At 35.4% G+C, this 23157-nt stretch overlaps 1 protein-coding gene across 6 annotated transcripts in view; it reads right to left on the bottom strand.

The window, feature by feature from the left end:
• The window catches only part of CACNA2D3 (calcium voltage-gated channel auxiliary subunit alpha2delta 3), a 467821-nt gene that overhangs the window by 20649 nt on the left and 424015 nt on the right, over positions 1-23157 (bottom strand). For 2 of the 6 annotated variants that reach the window (XM_037385919.1, XM_037385918.1), the window contains 5 exons: positions 20371-20433; positions 17014-17084; positions 7795-7870; positions 4090-4142; positions 2487-2542 (listed from right to left, as the gene is read on the bottom strand). In XM_037385919.1, the coding sequence (XP_037241816.1) occupies positions 2487-2542; positions 4090-4142; positions 7795-7870; positions 17014-17084; positions 20371-20433 (319 nt within the window). Of the gene's footprint in view, positions 1-2486; positions 2543-4089; positions 4143-5241; positions 5283-7794; positions 7871-9379; positions 9426-17013; positions 17085-20370; positions 20434-23157 lie in introns of those variants that run through there. The other 4 variants (XR_005103980.1, XR_005103978.1, XR_005103979.1 and 1 more) reach the window with 4 other exon arrangements.

Raw genomic sequence — 23157 nt, 5'->3', positions numbered from 1 at the left:
TATATTTCATACTGTGGTCTGGTAAATCGGCAGGTGTGTGGGGACCTTCTAGTATCTTCATAGTGTGTGATGCTCTATTAATGTCACAATGTGAGCAGGAACCAATTTCCCCATTAGAGGAACTGGTTTTTGGTTTGGGTTTTCTTTTTTGTTTGTTTGTCTTTTTTTTTTTTTTTTTGTTTGGTTTTTTCCCCTTTCTTTTCCTGAGTTTTTTTAAGCATTGTTAAGCTGAAAACAAATGTTCATTTGTTATAATTTCATGAAGTGGAGTCATAATTATGTCGTAGTGGTAATGTAGCATCTGCAGAAGAGCAGACTTAAGTATGGACTTTTCTCTCCTGCTGATTTTTCTCTCTTGAAATGTCTCTTGCTTTTGCTTTACTAACATGTATTGGTTTCTAAACAACTACTGCTTGCTACCTAACCAAATTTGAAGTGGCCAAGCAGTACTATAAAAATGGTGACATTCTAATGACCATGATGAGGGAGTATTTTCAGTACTCTTACTCATCAAAGAAATGGAGCAAGTGAATTATGTAGTTAAAACTTCATTATTAATTAAAACATGAATGAAAATCCCTCAATCACACTTGTCTACAAAAGTGCTGTAATGATAGTTTTGTCTTTAGGAAAAGAAAGGTTGCAAGTTATTAATGCCTGTCTTCTGTAGTTAGTACATGCTTAAAATACAAAACAGACATTCATTTTCATGAGATGAAGACGGATGCTGTCTTTAAAGGAAGTTTTCCCTAACATTCCATGCAGGAGCCATTGAATGTTTCATGTCAGGATATATTAAAGCATGTTTGTACAGTATACCTCTAAAAGACATCCAGAAAAGTTACCTGTTTCCTACACTGGCTGCTTTGCACTGTTCTGCAACCACCAGGGACTAAGACTGGAATACTTTCCCTTCCTCTTCGGACAAAAGGAAGAGTTTTGCATTTTCTGGGTCTAGTACAGCAAACCACACTGCCCTTCACAGCCATCAGTGACAGAGGCATTTGTCATCATGGATAGGCAAATGACTGGAAAGTCAGTCTTGGTTCTTAGAAGACCTGTCTGGGCGCTGCTGATTATGAAGCAGCCCCAAAAGCAAACAGTGTCCGTCTGGTTCCGATGAAGCTCTGTTTGTGTGTGTGCATCCAATCTACATCGGGTTCAGTGTTTGTCTAAGAGAAGAACCGGCTCTGGTGTTGCAATGCAGCGTACACTTCACATCGGTATGGGAAAGGCTATACTAAGTTCATGCACCTATGTTTCCAGAAGGCTCTTATCAAATCCTCACCTCCAGCAGACACCCATCTCAGCCTCCCCTTCTCCCTACACATTTACAACATGTTAGGCTGTAGCCTGATACATGCTTTGCTATTTGCTGCTGTACTTTCCGGTTGCTCCAGGATAGACAGAATAGCTCCAGCATCTTACTAGTACAGGGGATACTGGAATATTCCAGGGCAATCAGTATGTTCCATTTTCCCGATACCTTAACTTCAGACAGGATATTATTTTGGCATAAGGACAGCCTAGTATCCAGGCAATGCAAATATAAACTGAAGCCTAAAGTAGCAATTTCATCCCCTGCTTTGCTGAGGAATATGCAAATCTGTAAATATGAGGCTGACTAATTCAGTTTAAATCGTTATTCCAGTAAATGGCACGCAGCATAATTTGCCAGTGAAACAGCCGGTTGAGGAGAGCACTGCTCTTGTAAATCAGCCTTTGCTTCTGAGAAACACTGCTGCGTGCCGTAAAAAGCCTGCTAAAATATGAGAGACAGTCGACATCGAACACTTCCATTTCTTATGGAAACTGTTAACATTTCATTATTTCAAATGCAGCCTCCACATTGTTAAAAATTATTTTAAGTAAACTGAATTTTAAATTCATCTTTAGTTTATTACTTTTGAACGTCTATTTTGAATGAAATGATAAAACAAAATATGGTTTTAATGAGCCTTGTTTAAAAATAAAACCATAAAATTTACTATCATAACCCTAAAAAAAATTCTTCTAATAAAATTATATTGAGATGACCATGTTCCTGTGGACTCTTGTTGCAATGGCATTTTCCAGCATTACAACCCCCCTACATATTACAGCAGCTTTAGAAAAAATGTAGAATAAGCAGAAAAAGGCTCGTGTCATTGCTTTACTCACAAAGACTATTTTGGAATGACAGGAAATGCTTTTAAAAAACATATTTAATCATTATCTACTATTTTAACTTTTCCATTATAGCAGTATACTATAGTGCTAGAGTACACACGAGAACTTTGTGGTTATTCATAGAAGATCGTAGTTCTCTCATGTTTTGGTAAACATTAACAACAACAACAACAAAAAGATGCTGACATGGGAGACAAACTATTGTTATCAGATGTCTAACATTTAATTTAAACATTTAGTGCACATGTGAACTTCAACAATCCGATTTAATTTAGACATTTCTGCCATTATAGCCAGGAAATAAAAATCACCCTTACCTTTTGCTGTTAGATCAGAGTGCCACCAACTGCGTAGATTAAATTCCACAAGGAACCTAGAGAAATTATTAGAGTTTTCATATTATCCCCCAATGTTTTTAAAACACTAAACTGGCGGTAGTTTGATACCATTAATCTTATTTTAAATAAAAGCTAACAGAGAACTGAAATTCATGTCACTAGCATAACTCTGGGATTATCAACTACTGCTATTTTCATGTTTTCATTGGGTTGTATTTTACCACAATAATTTATTCTAAAATTAACCCCATCAATAAATCATAGATTTATCTATCATTAATTTAAATTACTGATCTTATTTGAAGTGTCCATGAAAATTCTCAATGCATGGCAGCATATGATATTTTTACAGTTGAACATTACTGAACATTATTTCTTCATTATGCAGGTACTCTGAGTGTTTAGTAAAATGCCATAGGATTAGAACTGTCCTGGCTACAGTACAGGAGTACACATGAAAGAATTGCTTATATTAATTCTGGAACTAAAATAATAAAACTATTTTATTTCTAGGAGCAGAAAAGATGATTAACGAGTGTCTAATCACCTCTAACTAGATGTGCAGAGAATGCGTTTTCCCACTAAAATATACTGCAATTTACTTTGAAGAATGGCCTTGAATGTGTAAGTCTATCAATTATTGTAAGTGTGAAGAATGTGAAACCAACATCCAGTTTATCACATGATCTTGAATCTACAATACTTATAAACACAGAGAGTTCCTGAAATTTTTGAAGCTGGTGTATGTTAACATAAAAGTCTCATTTTAACATGATTTCTTTCCCTGATAGTTACTTTGAAAGCTGCATTTAAGATCAATCTCTGCCCTCTGGCAATAGCCATCCAGTTAAATCTCCTTTACTTTTATTCCTAACTTTGATGAAAGCTCATAGAATTTACAATTAAAACAAAATTACTACAATAAAAAATTAGTTCTATTTCAATAATGATAAAATTCACTTAAATCTGCAACTCTGCTATTTGTTAAGAGCAAGAATACAACATATAGGTTAATAATAAGGCACATTTTAAGGCTTCCTCTTCTCCATATGATATTTCTCTGTGATTTCTTAGGCAATGTCTCTTAAAAGTAATGCTCATTATGTACTAAGTGGAAATGTTAGAAGAATTAGGCAAGGTAAAAAAATTCGGCAACATACAGAGTACACCTTATCTAGCATATACTGTAAAAGGTCCATCTGAACAGAATTTTGAGAATTGACAAACACCACAGTGAATCACTGTAACAGTTTTCGATATTGACAACAGCCCATCCAAGCAGCATCATAAACAGCCAGACATTTATGCAAAATTTAACAGTAACCACAATAATAAATTTGGTTTGCAAGTGAAGTAAGTGAAGACCATGAATAATGTAATAGAAGTGCAACTGCGCATTCGTATAGCCAAAATTTTCTCAGATTTTAACAATGTAAAATTGGAAAGCAAAAAATTGACAAATATTAATATATTTGAAATCATATAATAAACGGCAACATGTACAAGTATTCATTAATCATTCAAAAGTAGAACTGTTCAGTTCATACAAATATTCATTAAGTTGTTAATAAAATTTACTTACAAGACAAGCTCAGTCATAATCCATTTTACTGCAGCAAAGAAGGCATTATAAGGCTAAAGAGAAGCAACTCATTTAATAAAAAGGTAAAACATGCAGTATTTATATCTTAACTGAATTCTTCATGTAAAGACAATGTTATGGACATTGAAATGCATGGGTAGCATGAGAAAAAGAATAATAACTTTTTCTTATGAAAAAGCAAATATTATTATATTGAATATTAAAATATATAGCAATGCCATTTCCTTTTAAAGTGGTTGGTCATATGCACAGATTATCAGTTGGAGGAGTTTTGCAAATGATTCTTAAATCTTTAACCTCTAGGGGTTCCTATTTCCCAGGCTATTGCTGGAGGAAGAGCTCTGAGCTTTTCTTAGGCTGCAATTCACAGGCTTGCCTCTCTATAATGTAAATCTCTGTTCATTACCTCAGACTAATTAGGCTAGGAAAAGCTTCTGAAGTTTGAATTTAGCTAAATGAAGTTATCTGTGCCATGTTGAAGGCACAGTTGTAAGCACTTTAAAGTAGTTTTAAAGATTCTTCCCTCCTCCCTTTGTTTTTCTGGATCATAACAAATACAACAAATGCTTTGAAAATCCTGTCATTACAGTGCTTCTACTACATTTTGAATATTTTGGTTTTGAAAAGAATATCAGTAGGATTAGTCTTTTATGAAAGAATCTCAGGCAGAAAAGTCAGTTTCCAGAAATCTGGAAAAGAATCTACCCTTGTCTCACTCCTTTGTTAGGGTCTCCTAGTTGCCTAAAAGTTTGCAGGCTTTTCAGATTCCATCTCAACAGAGTATTTTAGCACATGTAAGAAGTCATATTGACTTTAACAGAACTATTCAGATACCTGAAATCATTCTCTACTGTCCTGAATCAGCACCTTACTGCAGCGGTGCCATTTTGCACAGCAGTCACTGGCCATTTGTAGTGTTCAGAGACCACAGATTATTTCTGCACAGGGCTGATAACTCACTGAGCCAACAAACTATTGTCTGTCAGTGGCATGAAAGACTAAACTAGCAAGCTAGCAGAATGCCTAATGCCCCAAACGGTAAAGATTTTCATGTATTAAGGACTATCTTATAGCAAAAGATAAAAAACTACAAGTCTTGCCTAGAGATTAAAAGAAAATAAAATTTCAGACCTGTGGGACATCTTGTTTATTTTCATTCCAAATCACAAAACCTGAAATTTCACACCCAAGTAATTAACTTTGTTGCATACGTTTGTTTTCATAATGCCAAATGATTTAGTGTAAAATAATACATTATTACTTATGAACAATACATATTTAATGTAAAATATACTATGTATTATAAGATTATTTTAATGAGAACTAAAACCAATTTAAAAACTTAATGTATCTTAAAAGTATTTTCAATAATATGAATAGAAATCAAGAAATATAATTTGTTTTGAAATTTTAGTAGAAAAACTTTTCATTACATTGATAAAAGTACATTCTCATGAAACGTGATTTTAGTAAGACACAGCCTTTCCCACCCAAAGACTGATGCTTCAAAAACTGTAAGAATTTTATTCTCTCTGTACCTAAACCATCATTAAGAGCCAAAGGAATCGAGCTGGCTGTCTCTGTGGAACTGCTACTTTTGCAACAAAGAGGTCCTATGGAGAGTTATCTAGGATTTGAATAAATGAAACCAAGAAAATACTGTAAATAACAAAGTATCTGGATATCTTTTAAGAAGCAATCCTATACTGGTAAAGAAACGGACCAGATTATCTATAAATCTAGTCCATCCCTAATTTTGCATTTTTATCCCACAGGCTAAAAAGCTATGATGGAAAGAGGGGTCCAGCCCTGACACCTTTTTTTCCACAATTTTGGTAGAATGTTGTGATAGATCCTTTAGCAGGCATACAGTCTTTGATGCCCGTGCTCCACTTCAATGCTGTTAAAAATAGGAACTTTTTAAAAGAGTCCAGTCTTGTCCCTATACATATTCCTGTATTTGTAAAGCCATAGTTCTCAAAAGGAAGGATAAACAATTGTGAACAAACGTTTTGCTTATATAGAAACTATACTGAATACTGCCTAATAACTTGATCTACATGTACAAAACCAGGCATAAACTCAGGAAAAAAATACTTCTGAGGAATCTAGATCTAGCTGTTTTTAATGCAAACTGTCTTTATAATTTCTCTTTTGTCTTGGTTATTAGAAGTGACTTAACCAAGAGGAAAATAATAAAATAACTGAAGCTCTGCCCCATCTTTCATGTTGAACAACACAAAAACTCACTTGAGGTTTAAAGAAGAGTTTGGCTATCTTTAAAAAAGTAAAGAACATGCTTTCTGTGTCTCAGTATATCCCACAAGAGTTGCAGTTTTTTCTCAATAAAGAAAGCCTGGACAAAAATTGGATTAGTGAAAAATCTCTTGGATTAAAGCCCACTTGTAAGAGAAAAATACTTCAGCTTCACATGCAAACTGAACTGAAGCCCCAAGCCTTGGGATGGATGGTTGTTGTTAAGAGTTGTAATATATTTTAGTTTTTTTCCTGCAAATGTGATTCACCACATCCCATTCTATTTCACTGATAATTTAAGTCTCATTGCTCAGCCTAGTACTAATCTTTACATCCAGACAGGTTTTTTTTTTCAGATTCAGGCTTTAGCAGGTAACAGATTGATAAGTGCAGTAAATCCAGATTTGCAGGTATTTAAAAAACACAGTGTCATGTAAATATGTAAATGAAAACATCCCAAAACACATACAATTATTAAACCCTGAAAGCTATATGTATATATATTTGGAAGTTGCCAGAACTTCTATATTTACTCAACAGTTTAGTGTGTGTAGGCTTATTTTTCTCTTGCTAGATCCCTGTGTATTTAAAAATGCTGTCAGAAAACTTTTCCAGACTGGTAAAATTGCTAGACTAGTTTGCTGCTGTCTTTACATAAGAATTGTTCATGCTAATACTGTAATAAATTTGTTAAAACAGTTCCTTTGTAATATGCAAAACCTAAAATTTATCTAACAGCTTATCAGTTCTTATCAGTTCTGATAGATTATTATAGTAATTGGTAAAACATACAAGATTATAAAATATCTTTAGGGTTGTTACCTAGATATATGGTTTAGCAACAAGGAAGTCTTGCCCTTGCAAGACCCAGCTTGATTCTTAGAAAGTCTAACAGAGGGACAGGGTTTTGATTGCAAGACAGGGGTTCAAACGCATTGAAATTCTACCTTAAAAGACATCTTTAAATACTAAGGAATAAAAAATGTGTTAAAAATCACTGATGTGCCTTGCCAATGAACCAATCCTTTCATTAATTAAAAAAAAAATAAAAATTGAATTACATTTCTGCCTGCATGTGTTTCCATACAGAAAAGGCAGCTGTGATTTCAGTTCCCCAAACTAAGCACAATCTATCACCAAATTTACAAACTCCTAAGAAGGAGGATTCATATTGTGCAATGAACATTCTGACAGAAGCTCAAAAATGGTGGCCCAGCATTAAAACATATTATATAAGTATTTGAACTTGAAAATGCTTAACACTTTGCATTTGTTTATGATGAACCGTTCCTTGTATGCACTGAGATAAATGCAAGAGCTGTAAGCATTCCAAATCAAAATAATGGGCTTACAATGGCCATGAGGTATTTGCAACAATTTTCTTTGATGATTGCATGGAAAGGTGCTCAGAAAATTTACTATACTTACGTCCAGTAAGCTATGGGCACTGTCGCTACTCTCTTTGTTTGTTCTACACATGGCCTGGTAGTCATAAAGTGTAATTCTACAGAGAAGAACAGAAAACTGCTTGACTAAAAGAAGAAAACACAGTGGAATAAAAATGATGATATGGAACAGTCTGCCCACAAAAGTATATAGGAAAATAAAACTTGTAACAGCAGCAGGGAAAAGAGGGAAAGGGTCATTAAAATACAGGTTACACAGAGGAGAATAAAGGCAAGAAACACTGTGAAAACTTTGTAAGGATTTTATCAGACTACAGAACAAAGCAAAAACATAACTGAAGAGACCAGGGAAGATACACATACAGTGTAACACACAATGGTATAAACAATGTGAGGAGGAGGAGGAGGAGGAGGAGAATACACATTCAACATGATGCTTAAACAGTTGGTTCTGGACTAAGGTCAGCACATTTAGCCCCAGAAAGTGACAGAACCTATGCATTTGAGGGGCTTCTCACAAGAGACCACTACTGAACTCCAGTAAAAGCAGAAAGACACTTCTACAGTTCCAGCATCTCAGTGCACAATGGATTTGTAACAACATGGTGTTGATTCCAGAGAAGAGAGAGGTGGAATTTCAATGTAACCACAGCACAGGTAATTGAAGCAGGATGGGTTTACTTTTGCTTCTTAAGAAAAAATAAATTTCAAAAGAAAATATTCTATGTCAGGTACCTGCTGTAATCAACATATGCTAGAAGCCTCCTCAGATGCATAGTAAATGGGGAAATTTCTTTCTGCTTGTGATTTTACTCATCATTGATACACTTCAGAGATCTAAATGTAAAATCCAGAACTCAGAGATAGTATATGGAGTTGTGATTATTTCTCTAAATCTGTCTGTCCATAGAACAATTAATTAACTATATCCATTCACATAAACAGCATTTAACATCTATAGCAGATGTAAAGAATCTTTAGTTTGTAAGTTGCAACAAGTGTAAAAATATAAAAGTCACTAGTATTATTTGAACATATCCATTTGCCTTTTGCATCATCAGAAGGACAAAGGAACACAATTAGACGTCGATGGTTTATAGATGTATGAGATGGGACTTCAACGTTTTGCAATGTGTGCCTTGCTTCTAAGAGAAGAGGAAAGGAGAGCACACAAATCCGGCTACGGAAAGGATGTCCCAGAAGCTGCCAAAAACAGGTCATGAAATGCATTCAGCATCACCATGAGGCATTCTGCGCTGCATGCCATGAAACGCTGCAAGCTGTACCAATAAAATGTTGTAATCCATTGTTGTAGAAACAGTATATAATTTTTCTGATCTAATTTTGTGACAGCAACCATCACTAAAAGCTTCTTTATCATGCCTATATTTTCTTTTTGGCTTACAGGCAAAATATCTAGTATATTGGATCTCGCAGCTTCAACTAAACATTTAGTACATGGTCATAGTGCTTACATTATTACTTTTGACTTATATTCAGACTAGGAATGGCTAGGAAGCCATTGTTTTGTGGACTGGCAGAGAGAGGCACATGGTAGACAAACGCATAACTAGAGACCTAAACATGGGTGTAAGTTGAACACTGACCATATCTGGCAGAATCACGCCCACAGCCAGATCCGCGCACACAGATCTGCCAAGACAAACAGAGCAGTACATGGTGTAAGCTGTGCTGCCTGTGTGGCATGCAGTAATACACCACTTTCCCTAGCTTTTTTTTTTTCTTTTCTTTTTTTCCCCCTTTAACCATGGTCAGAATCCAGCCCCTGTAAGACAAGCTCTACAGCTCAGCCTTTCCAGTCTTGGTCGGCTGGATTATCTTATTCCTCTAGATCCAAGGACCGTGCTGCGTGTTAACTTGGATCTCCTAGTGATGGTGGCAAGTGGCAAGCGATAAATGTACAGAGAAGGGCAATTTATGATGTTAATGTGCTCTCTGCAGAGTAGTTAAGGAATTCTGTATGGATCAAATGGTCCCATCCCTCATTCAATACCTAGCGTTACAAGGAGAATAGCATTCAATTTTGTCTTCATTCCTTGAAAATGGTTTTCCAATATAAGTCTGGTGATCGTTTGGTGTTTCAAAGTGCAATCAGTTTCTCAACCTTCAATTTCATACAGCAGAACTGCTTGGTCAATCTGTGGACTTCATTATTCTGCTAAGTGTTAATCAAACACTATTATAATGTGCCATGTGAAATATCTGTTATAATTTGAACTTCACTTTAAATATTTGAAAAAGCCTTTACCCCCTTCAATATTTGCAATTGTATTACATTTCTTATGTAATTATGACATTGTAATAGATGTGATAGTTTCTTTAAATGCTCAGAGAAAAAGTCACTAAAAGACTAAAATATGTATTCACACAAATCATCAGAAATATAATTAATATTGCACCCCAACCTGTCAGATTATATTTTTTGTAGATTATCTTATTGTATGGTAGGGAGATCTAAGATTGTACTGTGAGCAAAAGGAACAAAAAAGGTAAAATTTATGTAGTTATGAAAAAAATCTGTTCATTTTAACAGGGGAAAAATACTAAATGTTAGAGTGATGGCAGAAGGGAAGAGTTGTAATAAACAGCCTCAAAATCATTGTGGAATACTGCAAAATTGTTGTTTGGAAATGCTTGAGTATCATCTGTAGATGATCTTATAATAGGTTTAGGTTTAGTAAGTGTATTTGAAGGTGTTTCCAGTGTGAAGATTCTGGTTCAGAAACAAATTAGAAAACAGATAATCTATGGGAATTGAATACTACAAAGGAGAAAATCCTTAGAAAGGGACAAGGCAGACAGATTTCTTAGCAAAAGCCTGGAACGAGTTTCATTTTTTTGAGCAATGTATTCCCATGCCAATAACTTTCAAAGTGGGCAGGTTCAACCTATCTGAATGTTTCAAAAGCTGATTCAAACACCACTACAGGATGTGCAAAATACAATGGTGAAAGCATTATTGCAAAATGATCTTAAAAGACCTGATTCTTCCGCACTAAAAACAAATAGGAATTTTGCAATACACTTCCAAGATCAGTGGATGAAGCCCATAACCATGTTGAAACATGAACACTGCAACATATTGAATCAATTCCCGATTCTCTGTCACTATGAATGGTATTAAAGCTTAGTATAAATGGGTTCCAAGGCATTCACAAATTCAAATCCAGTTTTGTTTTGGTTTGGTTTTATTCTTGTAAATGTAACAGGAAGGTAAAAGCCTTCCAGCCCTATTCTTTATAGAAGCTACTACAGTATTTGTAGTCAAAACAGTGGCCTAAGACACTGCAGTGCTTCCAAGTTCAGGTGTCATTTCCAGAATGTTATTTTATTGCTGATTTCTTCCTGAGATTTTAGAAAATAAGCTTTCTTCTCACTCAGACAGACTTAACTCAGTGTTGCAGAAAGAAAAGCTTCCAGATTACCCTTTCTGAAGTGATTGTATTTCAAGTTTAAATAACTCTGCAGCTAACTGTATCCTGTCCCAATGACTATAGTGAAAATACCTTTCTGCTTCCCACAGTCTCATTTTAAGTCCATCTAGATACCCAAGTCCATGCTATATATTACAGCATCTCACAGGAGCACTTTTGCTCTTGCTATAGACAACATGGTTGAGACTTTCTGACATCACCATGCTGTTAACTGCCTATATTTCCACACCTGGTCACTGAAGTCTACAGAGCAATTGTTTTCAATATCAGTCATAAGACAAAAATGGACTATGTGCTCTAACTAATCGTTAACTAACAAAAAAATAACTTGCCAAAACCTAAATGTGCACCTCCATTGTATATAACGTCAGGGGCCAAGAACCTTTTCAATATCAATTTCCTGATACAGTAAATCCCAGTCTTGTACTTTGCAACGTACTTACAATTGAGTATGAATCTGGTTCAAGAAAATTCAACTTCTAAAGACCTACCAGCAACACAAGCTATATCAACAGCTGTACTCTATTGCTCTCAGCTAGATTGTCAGCACATCTATAGATTTCTACTTGGTAGTGTAAAATACCATCACTGACAATTAACAGCTGAAAGATCTTCAATGCATAAAATGTCAAATGTTTTGTCACCAGTTCAAGGTTTGAGGGTTTTCGTATAGTATGTAGGAATAACAAGGTTCTTACCATGGAAGTAAATGTCAAGTCCATAGAAAAAAAGGAAGAACTGCTCCAATGCGCCAAGCAAAGGAACCCATAATACAGGAAGTCCTAATTATTGACACTATGCTTTACTCAGTAGTCTATGTAAAAAGCGATGGTGACTACAGCTCACTCGTGGTGGAAAGATGTTCATCAACTCAGACTCAAAATAGGCAGTCCGTCTGGCGTTCTTGCAAAAAAGGGGAAGGAGGGACAGTGTTGAATGGTATGAAGAGTAAAGTAGTTTCTAAAGTCTAGAGAAGGTCCTTGTGGGGAGGTAGCAGGACACTGTAAGAAATCCTGCACTGTTGCTGCTCTGGCTCTCCCACCTTCATTGACAGACAGATTATTAGTGTCCAGAAGCTGTCAGACTAATACCTTTCACCACCAAGAAAATCAATGAAAAGCGTAAAAATAAATTACAGCATTTTGACAAAACAAACTTGTCATCACATATCTTTGCCTTTATTGTTCAGCTATTCCCCATTGCCAAGGTGCTCCAAAACATAACCTGTAAAAAAACCTACAACTCAAACTGATTTCCAGCATACAGAATGACAACCCTTTTACAGAGCACACATGCCTGGGTTTCTCCTTAAGTGGGTAAAATGATTCCCATATACTAATACACTGCATTAAATTAGTGGTAATATTTACAGAGATATAACCTGTAACAATGCCCAAACTCAGTTTCAAGACATTAATTTTAGATGTCATATGGACACAATATGAGCAGAAAACATACCACACAGCAGTGCGGGAGTTTCAGAGCACAGGTACCAGACGCACAATGCACATCTGGTAAATGCAAAAAAAAAAAAAAAAAAAAAAAAATTCAGAACAGAGCTCTTCTTGTTGGTAATAACAAGAAGGAAGTGACAGATATTATTTGGTTCTTTTGTACCTACTTGTAAACCTGTATTAGACATTCTACCTTTCTGACAGCTATTTCATTGATGAAAATGGAATGTCATTCTTCAGGGAAGTACAATTACATATTATTCATTTAGAAATTGAAGATTAAGGGTGCAGGCCTCATACACTCTCTGCAGTGCACATGACAGCTAATATAGAAGATAATTATTGGATATAGTCTGTTCATTTTCCTACCTTGAATGTCTTTTGCCTGACCATACCAAAAAAAAAAAAAAAAAAAAAAATGCCTATTGATCTACCTGACTGTTTTTTGTGGTATTTATGCCATAAACATAAGGTACATTTTTAGCTTACTTTTGCTAAATAAATCGTTGCTAAAGATAGGGAAAATTTATAATATAAGAACTACTACATTACAGAATGACTACATCACAGTTGCATTTGTCCAACACCAAACCCACTAATTCCAATTTGAAATGTTCCTTCAGACTATCAGTGATTTTAACCAAAGTATACATCTACATTCAGAAACATTGCCAAATTAAGAGAAGTTGAAGATTGATGACTGTAAAAATCCACATGAAAAGAAACACAAACTTTAGATATATGTCCATTTAACACCTTCATCAAAAATTTAAGAATATCTTATTAAAATGAATGCTTAAATAAGAAAGAGTGGTCTAAATTAAACAGAAAAATATCCTTTGTTTGGAGGCTGTGCTGCCTCAGTGGAAATTTCCATCCTGTTGGTGAGCAACTAGTTACTGTTTTTGTGATTTGGCTTTAGGAATGTTCTGCTCTTTGCAAGTAGCTTAGTAAAGAGTTCTGATTTTTTTTATAATCTTATAACCTGGAGGCAAAATACTTGGTCAGTTTTGCTTATAAAGCAAATCAATACAGAGAGCTGAAAGTCTGCCTTTATGTGCATGCATTTGGAGAACACAGGTGAAGGATGTGGACTGTCCCGTGCTGTAAGGACACAGGCAGTATGCATTCCTCACTAAGAAGCCCAGGAGTAAATATAAAGGAATCAAGCAAGAAAACCCGAGAAGCAAAAGAAGCTTTCAAGGCAACAAGAACTTAAAAGTCTTAGCATCTGGGAAAGCTGGAATTCAGAGATGCACCGTTTCAGCCATATATCCTGACAACATAATGAAATACCAAAGCATACGTTCTTCAGAGGCTAAGAGGATGCCTGATGCAAACAGAACTGTTAAGAGGAAATTATGATGCTTCCATATTTGTCTTATAGAATTGCTTAGTTTGCTTCTACTGGAAAGGATGAAAGTGTTTTGAAGTCAAGAAATACTTAGTTTTCTCTTACAGATTTATTAAGTTCATTTCTTTGGGGATCTCATTGCTTTTATAGCCTTTAATTTTTCTGATGCTAATACGGGGGTTTTTTTTTTTAGATTTTCATGTTTTGAGCAGCTGAATCTATTTTTTCACTGTTTTTATGTAAACAAAGTGCTGAGGAAACTATAAAGAAACGTTTTTCTAACCTATGTGAAGCAGATACTTTTCCATAAGCACATCATAATTTATTTAATAATAAATTTAAATTATATTTAAATTACTTAACTGTGTGCAATATTCAAGGTATAAGATAAACATAATTTTGCTAAATGAAATCATAGAACATGTCACGTTGCTGTGGAGGCACTGATATAATTTTTCTCCCTAAATATAAAACCCATAAACTAAGAAAATATACATACATACATATGTACACATTATTCAAAAGAAGTACTGAGCTTAAAGAAATTGAGGAGGGAAGGAGGTATTTAAGTTCGCTTTAAAAAATAAACAACGAACACAAAAATTGAATTTCATCCTGCTGCAGGTTGAAAAGAAATATAGTCAGCAGCAAACAACCGGCTTTTGTTGAACACTTCCAGCTCAATCCTCAAAAGAACTTCTATATCGCTCCAAATTAGTGGTAGTTGAGAGAACGCACAAAGGGTTATTTCATTCCTTTTGTGGACGGAAAGCCTGAAAGCTGGCATGAATCAGTGAGGTGGTAGCACATATCTGCACTGCCACACAGATTATTGGTGTAAAGGGAAGGACTCCCATCCCCATGGTTACTGGTGTTAGTAAAGTCTTCTGTAGTGAAGATCAGGCACTCTAGAACCTTCTACTTCTAAACTAAATGAAAAAGCAGCAAGACCAGATCAAGTGGGGCAAAGTGACACCATTCAACTGCTGGACAGTAGATGTCATATAAGAAAAAAATTGCAAGAAACAATGGCTCTGGGTATTATCAGAACAAAATGCTAAGGAACAGACCTTGCTTTCTGATTTTGCCTCCATAGTAAGAACAGCAATGACAACTATAATGCATGTAGTATCTATATTGCTGTGTTTTCAAGGAAAATGGTGTGGTAACAGATTTTGCCACTGCATCAGTTTAGCGTGTTTTTGTTTGTTTGTTTGTTGGGTTTTTTTTTTCTTTTCTTCTTCTCCCATATAAAATAAATGTTGGGAAAGCAAAACACAACCCCACACAAAGAAATCAGTGTCTTTTTTATAGACAACTATTTTTCATAAGACCCAGCAAAGATTTCTTCTTCGTATTCACTGGAATAATTTATTTTAAAGGCCTCATCTAGCACAGCTCAAAGACAATTTGTTGGTTTGGAGGTTTTTGGGTTTTTGTTTGCTGCACAGAGCTATCTGCTGTACAGCAGGAAAAGAGGTGGCTTATTTAGTACAATTACACCACTTTGATTCTTGCCCATTTTTGACTGATTGGCAATGGCCAGTTTATTCTGTTTAAATAGTCAGCTCATTGTGTTTACATTTTCTTTAGCATGCAGATCAGTTGCACTGAGCTAGTGGCTCCATTATCTGTAACTTGGAGCTTAAGATCAGCAAAATCTCAGGCCAATGATCCACGCCAAATTGGCACCTGCCACAGTTCATGTGGAATACTCAAGCCATGTAGACTTTGTTTTCTCAGTGGTGGTGCCTACTGCCATCAATTGTTCAACGGATATACTGTTTGAAATACTTTGCTAGGCAGGACAAAACAAATTGGGACAAATTAAAGCATTATCCCTTGATTTTGACTGTATGTTTTTGTTTGCATTAAATAAAATGCTTCATCTCTTGTGTAAACAGATCTTTTCATCATAGAACCCAGTCTATAAATATGTATTACTTCACTTCCTTTTACAACATATGTTAAGAATGTAGTGCTAAACACAAAAACATTGCCACCCTCAAAAACTACGATTTGGGATAATTCAGGGAGTGCTAGATCTTTCCATCTCAGGTCAGTCATTTACTGGGAGTGGTGTTCAGCTATAATGCTCAGAGGCGGCACGGAAAGCTTTCTGCTTTTAAGAGAGCTGGTTTACCAAGGAAGCACAGAAACCATCTGCTTTGAGAGCCTCTGTGTACACCCTCACATGTAATAACTAAATTCAGTGTTTGATGGGATCAGTGATATGTCTTCTTTTTATACTAGAAACACACAGGAAAATAAAGAGAAAAGTATAATATGGTCAGCACTTCCCTCATGCTGTATGAGGACAAAGGAGTAAGGAACAGTTCTTAAACCATATAAAAGCCATGAAGACTCCAGTGCTGAGTTACAAGTTAAAGGAGAAAGTTCTTTATTATTTCCCCAGGATGCATAATTTATTTCAAAGGACATCACAAAAAATCACTGTTAGTTTTTATTGTCATCGTGACAGTAAGACCAGGTCAATAGTCACAACAATGTTCAAAGGTGATTTAGCATGTGAATGAAAATGAATGACTGGCAGAACACTCTTTCCCTTTAACAGCAGGGCATTTTGCACTGCCTAGTTTGAGCGATCTCCAACTTCTAACAGGTTCAAATGTTTAACATTGATTGCATCAATGATTTGCTCTAGAGCCATCTAAACCCACTCAGTAGTAGATATGTCCCAATCCCCTTTCCGCTTGAGCACAGCAGGAACAGGAGGCACAGAGTTTTTAGCATTGTAGTCAAATAAACTGTTCTTTTAACAAGAAACTCACTGTAGGCTGTCTCCAATGCTCTTCACATTCAAAGTGTATGGCATTAGATCGTACAGAAAGAGATATAGATGAGGATCCAGCCACACTGCCAGCCTTGGCCTTCTTTTATACGACTTTGGGTTTGTTTTATTTCATTTTGTTGCTACAACATTTTTGTAAGAGACAGAAAGTTGAGTTAATTCTTACCTCTTGAAGGAGCCCATTGTTAGCAACTTGTTCATCACAGCCCCTTCAACCTCCCCAAAAAAGTAACCAGTCTGTAAAAGGGAAAATGCAAGAAATTACTAGAAGCATAGATAAATGCAATACAACACTGGATACAATTTGAAGTGGCATAATTCTAGGATCTGACAAGAGCAGCTTTGACAGTTACATAGATAGGTTTTCAGGACTACTGGCTACATAAAAAATGAAGAGGACTTCACAGACATGGCAAGTTATAGGGATTACATTTTTACCCCAAGCAGATGTGAGAGTTTAAATATATTGAGGTACATTATATAACATCTAATATCAGAAATAAAAGCCATCCAAACCGAAAGCTTGTAAAGAAAACACACTAATCTGATCACAAACCCTTGTGATTAAAATGTTACTCAAAAAAGATATAAACAGGTTGTGAGAGGATTTCATAAACAGTCATTAAAAAGCATTGTTTATAATTCCTGCATGACCTGTTTAAGGAGCTGGAACAGTACATTTCATCAATCCTATAAATTTTAACCCCATTCAGTCATTTCATACTTTAAACCACTCAGCCTGATGAATTACTCTTTTTGTCCTTGTTCAGTAGATGTGGACTAATAAAAATAAATCTCTGTTGAGAAAACAAACATTCATATTATGAATTTGGTACGTAATGTGGAAGTGACTCTATAATTCGCAGCCATTCAGATGACAGTGGAAAATCTTGCATGCACAGCATTTTTCTAGTTTCGGAAGACATTTTTTATTTTAGAGCCTCAACTCCCAGAAGGATTGGGTATGTTCTCTGCATTGTTTGAAGGGAGAAATCCCAAAATTTATGGGGGGGAAAGGGCACTACACTCTCAAATTGCATGGATTCCATAGGTTTTGTATGAACTAAACCCCAATTCCATTACATGGAACTTAGCTGACCTCAAGTATGCACCTGGGAGTTTGCAGGCAGAAAAGTTACAGCCCGAGCTAAAAAAAAAAAAGGCATTCCTCTACCTAAAAAGCAAGTATTGCCGTGCTTGCGGGGGGGGGGGGGGGGGAGGTGTGTGTGTGTTGGATTTTTTTTTTTTTTTTTTTTTTACTCAGGGGGAACTTGGAACATTTCCCAAAACATGTGGGTGTGTAAAGCCTCCTCAAAACAGAAAGAACATTTGTAGCTTGCGTGACTAAAAAGAGTAGCTTCAATAGTCCTTAGCTGACTGATGAAGAAAGATTATCCCAACTATTGGAGAGGCAGTCAGTGTCAAAAAGCCCAAACCATAAATGACTAGTATAAACTTAGATAGTAATACACCTCATTTATCAAGTTGTGCTTCAGTTATAAAGACATTTCAGTGACAGTTCCCTCCACAAAAGCTCCATTTGTAAATGCTAGTTCTCCCCCCAAAGCAGTAACACCCAGATTATCATTATTTTTTAATACATCAGGATTTAATTGCAATTCAGATGAAGAATTACACTGTCCCTGAAGAAGATTCTTAGCACAGTTCAGGTTGGCTTTGGAAGGTGCGTAGAAAAACAGTGCTGAAGCAACCCCAAGCAGGCAATTGATAACACGTCATCCCACTTCCTTACCCCTTCTCTATCCACAATAAATATAGTGTATACATACATCAACAGTATATGTTTAATTGTATGTGTAATTATAATAATTTTACTATAGCGTTATGAAAACATAGAAGACAACTTTACTGTCCATTTTAGTCTTAGATCCATCATAACCAAAAAACTAGCCTAATTCTGGTCCAAAAGTTGTCCACACTATATTCTTCAGGGGAATATGTCATGGCTAGTACCAGGTAACCTACCAAAGGAAAAATCTCTTCCTAAACATGTTTATTAGCTATATGATAGTTGGCTACAGCCAATCAGTTACACAAGTCACAATTAAGTACCTATGAATAATAACAATAACAATGGGGGGAAAATGAGACAAAAATGTTTTAAATTTATCAAGATTATTCTATTAATAAGTGTTTTCCTTAGGTCATTACTCAACTAAATAGAAAATACAGATTTGATACATAGATACAAGGGAAAAATCCCAAACAGCTGCTTCTAACATAATGCAGTTCATATTTAAGCAACATTACATTTTTATTCATGTTATTTTTGGGGTACCTCCTCTATTCAGAACATGCTTGACATTCTAAAAGGATGGAAGCAATACATTTAATGAAGTAAAACAACAACAATCAATTGCAGTGCTCAGTGTTGCATGTAAGAAGACATATCACGAAGAATGACTATTGCATGACAGTACAGCATGCTTAACTGTTAATGCTCTAGGAAACACTGGAAAGATAACAGTTTCAGAAAAGGTGTTTCTTCCTTGTTTATTACATGATAGTAGACTTTTCAAAGTCTTAACCAAAATGAAGTAAGGGAGAGAGGGATCATGAAGAAACATGCAATTTTGCTCTATGCAAAGGTGAAAAATATCTGTGTCTTTTTAATTTTGGAAGTGCCAGATTTCAGGTTGCAATAATCCAAGTTTTTAATTTAAAAGCAAAAAGCTCAGTTTGGCTTCTTTTTTGCCATTTGCTTCAAGATTTTATCTCCTCTCCAGTCACTCCTCCAAGTCACCAAGACCTCTTTCCAGTAGCTACTTCTCAGTAACCATAGTTATAGTCATAACATATAATTCACCCAAGGGCTAAGTAAGAGTAGATATTCCTATCCACATAAAAGAAATTCAACTTCAGACAATTCTGGCATAAATTGGGCATCATCCTGGCAGTTTTCTGGCAAAGTTAATGAGATTGGTGATGGTTCCTTCACAAGGTTTCCAGGATTGAGCAATTATACATTCATTTTTCAATAATTTTACATGGAAACAAAGGAAATTAATGTTTTGAATGGTCTTCTCATTAATCATGATTCTTGTCTCTGGTGCGATGCTGACTGCCTAGTTTTAATCCTTCATGACTGTATTCACTTCAGAAAACAAACTCCTCAACTAACAGCTCAGTAAAATTTCATTATCTCAAGTTTGAATGTAAAAGCTCTGTGTCCCCAGTGTCCTCCCTCCCTCCTCATCCTTTCATCATGGCAAAAATGCAACAGAGAACTTTTTTTTTTTTTTTTTTTTGTTGGGATAAAAACATCTTATGGAAGACAATTCTGTAACAAAAAAAGCCTTTTAAGAGAACATTTATAAGCTTGAGAGCAGACCCTGCCCCAATGGGAGGTAGAAACGAAGCTCCTGTGAGAAACAATTTAAATTCTTTGTTTAATTTAATGTTACTAATTCCTTAACATTTTAAGATAGTGGCCTATTTAGAAACCAGGTAATTTTATATCAATGTATTACATGAGAAGATTGAATAAAAATCTTTCACTTACTTGTCTATAGTCTTCAGACACTAAAATAAATCCATTGTTATCTATTAGGTAACAGTTTATTGCCTGAAAAATAATAAAAAACAATTTTAATTTTTTCATTTTAGGATACAGCAATAAGTGAATTACTTTAATTCCAAGTGACTTCTAAATGGGTGAATTCTTCAGGTTGCTATAATGGTACATAACTTCTAAGTGAATATAGTCTCAACTTATAGGATGTTATCTGATTTAATTTTTATGCATTTCCTTCATGCAAAACAAAACAAAGAGGTGTACAGAAAGGGAGGATATAAGATAATTATAAACATACGTAAAAAGGACAAGGTCAGTTCTTTTATAATCCATTATTAAAAGTTTTCCTTTTAACTAAGTTTGCAAAGGCATAGAACTTTGTTGCTCCTGATGGCTTCTCCTGTGTTTGGAAAAAACCATCAGCCCAATATCATTACCCTAATGATGTATTAATGAAAACACAGTGTCAGCCTGGAGGACCAACAGGGGACCAGGTAATATTTTTTAATTTGTTCATTGGGGGATGGGACCAGAAACTTCTGTAAGAGGCCCCACAGGTCTCCTAAAGCTTTTCAAATTGTGTTTTTAATTGGGAACTGGATTTAGAGGTAGGACTGTTAGCTTTTCATAGGTCAGCTGTATGAACTGTATAAAACAAGGTAAACCCAAATCAGTGCTTCCCTCCGTATATGTATGCGCTATTTTAACCTCAAGTGAATTACTTGCTACAGGCAAAGTTTTAATTACGGTGCTTCAGAGTTTAAACATAAGGTTCAACTCAAACCTTGATACAACTCAGTTTCTCTTCAGTATTGCCAAATACCTACCACAGCGTTAGATCTTTAATGTGGTTCTATTGTTGGTCTAAATCAGTATTTTGTCATTGTTTCTTGAATTTTCTGTGAAGTTTGTGTAAAAAAGAAAAAAAAAAAAAAAAAAAAAAAAAAAAAGAGGATGTCTTCCAATACAGGAATCATGGCTTTGCTTTTAATTCAAAACCTTTCCTGCTGCAAATGAACTACACAGACGTGACAAAATATACTTTACACTCTGTAGATCCAGCAAAATCTGCTGTTTCAGAGAGGAAAGCAGTTCCAGGCAGTAGTAGTTGTGCAAGACGCTGTGAAAATGCAGTCTGATTGTTCAAGAGATGCTTAGGCATGTCTGATTCTCATTCTGGCCACTTAGTACTGTTCTGTGGGGCTGAAGGAGAGATTTGCAGTAATGCTGCCTTGAAGTTTAGTTTTTAAAAAAGCAAAAGAAACCCAACTCAGGCAAAAGTATGGAATGGATGTCACTCCCAAACACATTCATTCTAATAGGGGAACCTAAGCTACAGATACCACCAGTGACAGAAAATTTGTCAAAAATTCGAAATAACTCATTTCCAACCTTTGATGTGCTAGAAAGCCACAAATTGGCAAATGTAATGTGAAAAGCTGATGATGCTGGCAAAGAATCGAGTGGAACTAATGTATTCAGAAGAGGCAGCTACTTAACCTCAATGGTGTGTGAAGGGTGGAATTTCAGAAGCAGACTGTAACACCAGAACACTGCTCTCCCCAAAGTCAATCATAAACCTCCCACTAACTTCATTAGAAGAGGAGCTAAATCAACAAAGAGCTCATTTGAGGATACACATTTGCAGTCCTCATGCATGAAGATTAATGTAAAGATATTGCTTTAGAAAAAATATTCCTCCACAACATAAAAAAAATAAGTAAAAGTAGTTATGCTGGATGAGTGTAGACTTAATTTCGTATGTTATGGATTACACACAGTTGGGAAAATAGCCTTGATTCATGAATTAGCGGCCATGTCTCAAATCTCTAAGCCATAGTTATTTACTAGCATTGATCAGAATTGTAAAAGATACTAAATTTTCTGCATTATTATAGGAAACAGGCAAAACGCAGTAAGTGGCATCGATCTTTTTGGAGGACTGTGAAGATATGAGGGTTTCTTATCTTATAAAAGGTTTCTAAAGGGTTAGATCCATTTTAGAAACACTAATAATGGAAAAAATATTCATTCAGGACCATACATACACCTGCTTGCCAGCAAGATAAATAACTTTCAATATTCAGCATTACATTAAAGAAATAGTTTGCAGCTTAAATTTAGCACAGGCAAAGCAGACAGGGTGCATCTACTTGTCCGATACATTAGCACATCTCAAGCAGAAGGTTTCAGATACAAGATTAACAGATGGGATACTAGCATTTCAATAGACTGAAATTTCAGAGCTGTATGAAAGAGGTTTAATTCACAATGTTTCTCAGATATTGGAAGTGAACTATACCCAGGTTTGCCCAAAGGTTCAAGTTCCGTGAACTTCAGATTTCAAGGGGAACATTCCATAGGTGGAGAGTCCCTGAGCTTGTAAAATAGAGTAGGCATGAAGTCCAGAATAAACACAGCAAGAATGTTGACTGAGGTCTGAGAACACATTTGAATTACAGTAACTTTGATCAAGTTCAAGTCCTCTCTGTGTTTTTCACGGCTCCAATATACAATAACAGTAACGGAATGTAATATGGGTTAAGAAACCAAAGTGAAAAAGAAAGAAAACAACATTAAAATACAATGTGAGACATCAGGAAAACAAGAAGAAATGAGCAAATTCACAGCTAAAAAAAAAAAAAAAAAAAAAAGGAATAAACCCTCCTAATTAATTGGATCTTTGTATTTTAGACTCAAAGGTACCACACAAACTCATCAGCTAATTCTCTGTTAAGACTACTGTGCCACTCTATTTGCATTAATACCGTAGTA

This window comes from Falco rusticolus, chromosome 4 (genome assembly GCF_015220075.1).
Source record: "Falco rusticolus isolate bFalRus1 chromosome 4, bFalRus1.pri, whole genome shotgun sequence".
NCBI lineage: Eukaryota > Metazoa > Chordata > Aves > Falconiformes > Falconidae > Falco > Falco rusticolus.
Note: the sequence above shows the minus strand (reverse complement) of the source record. Positions and strands in the feature narration are given on the sequence as shown.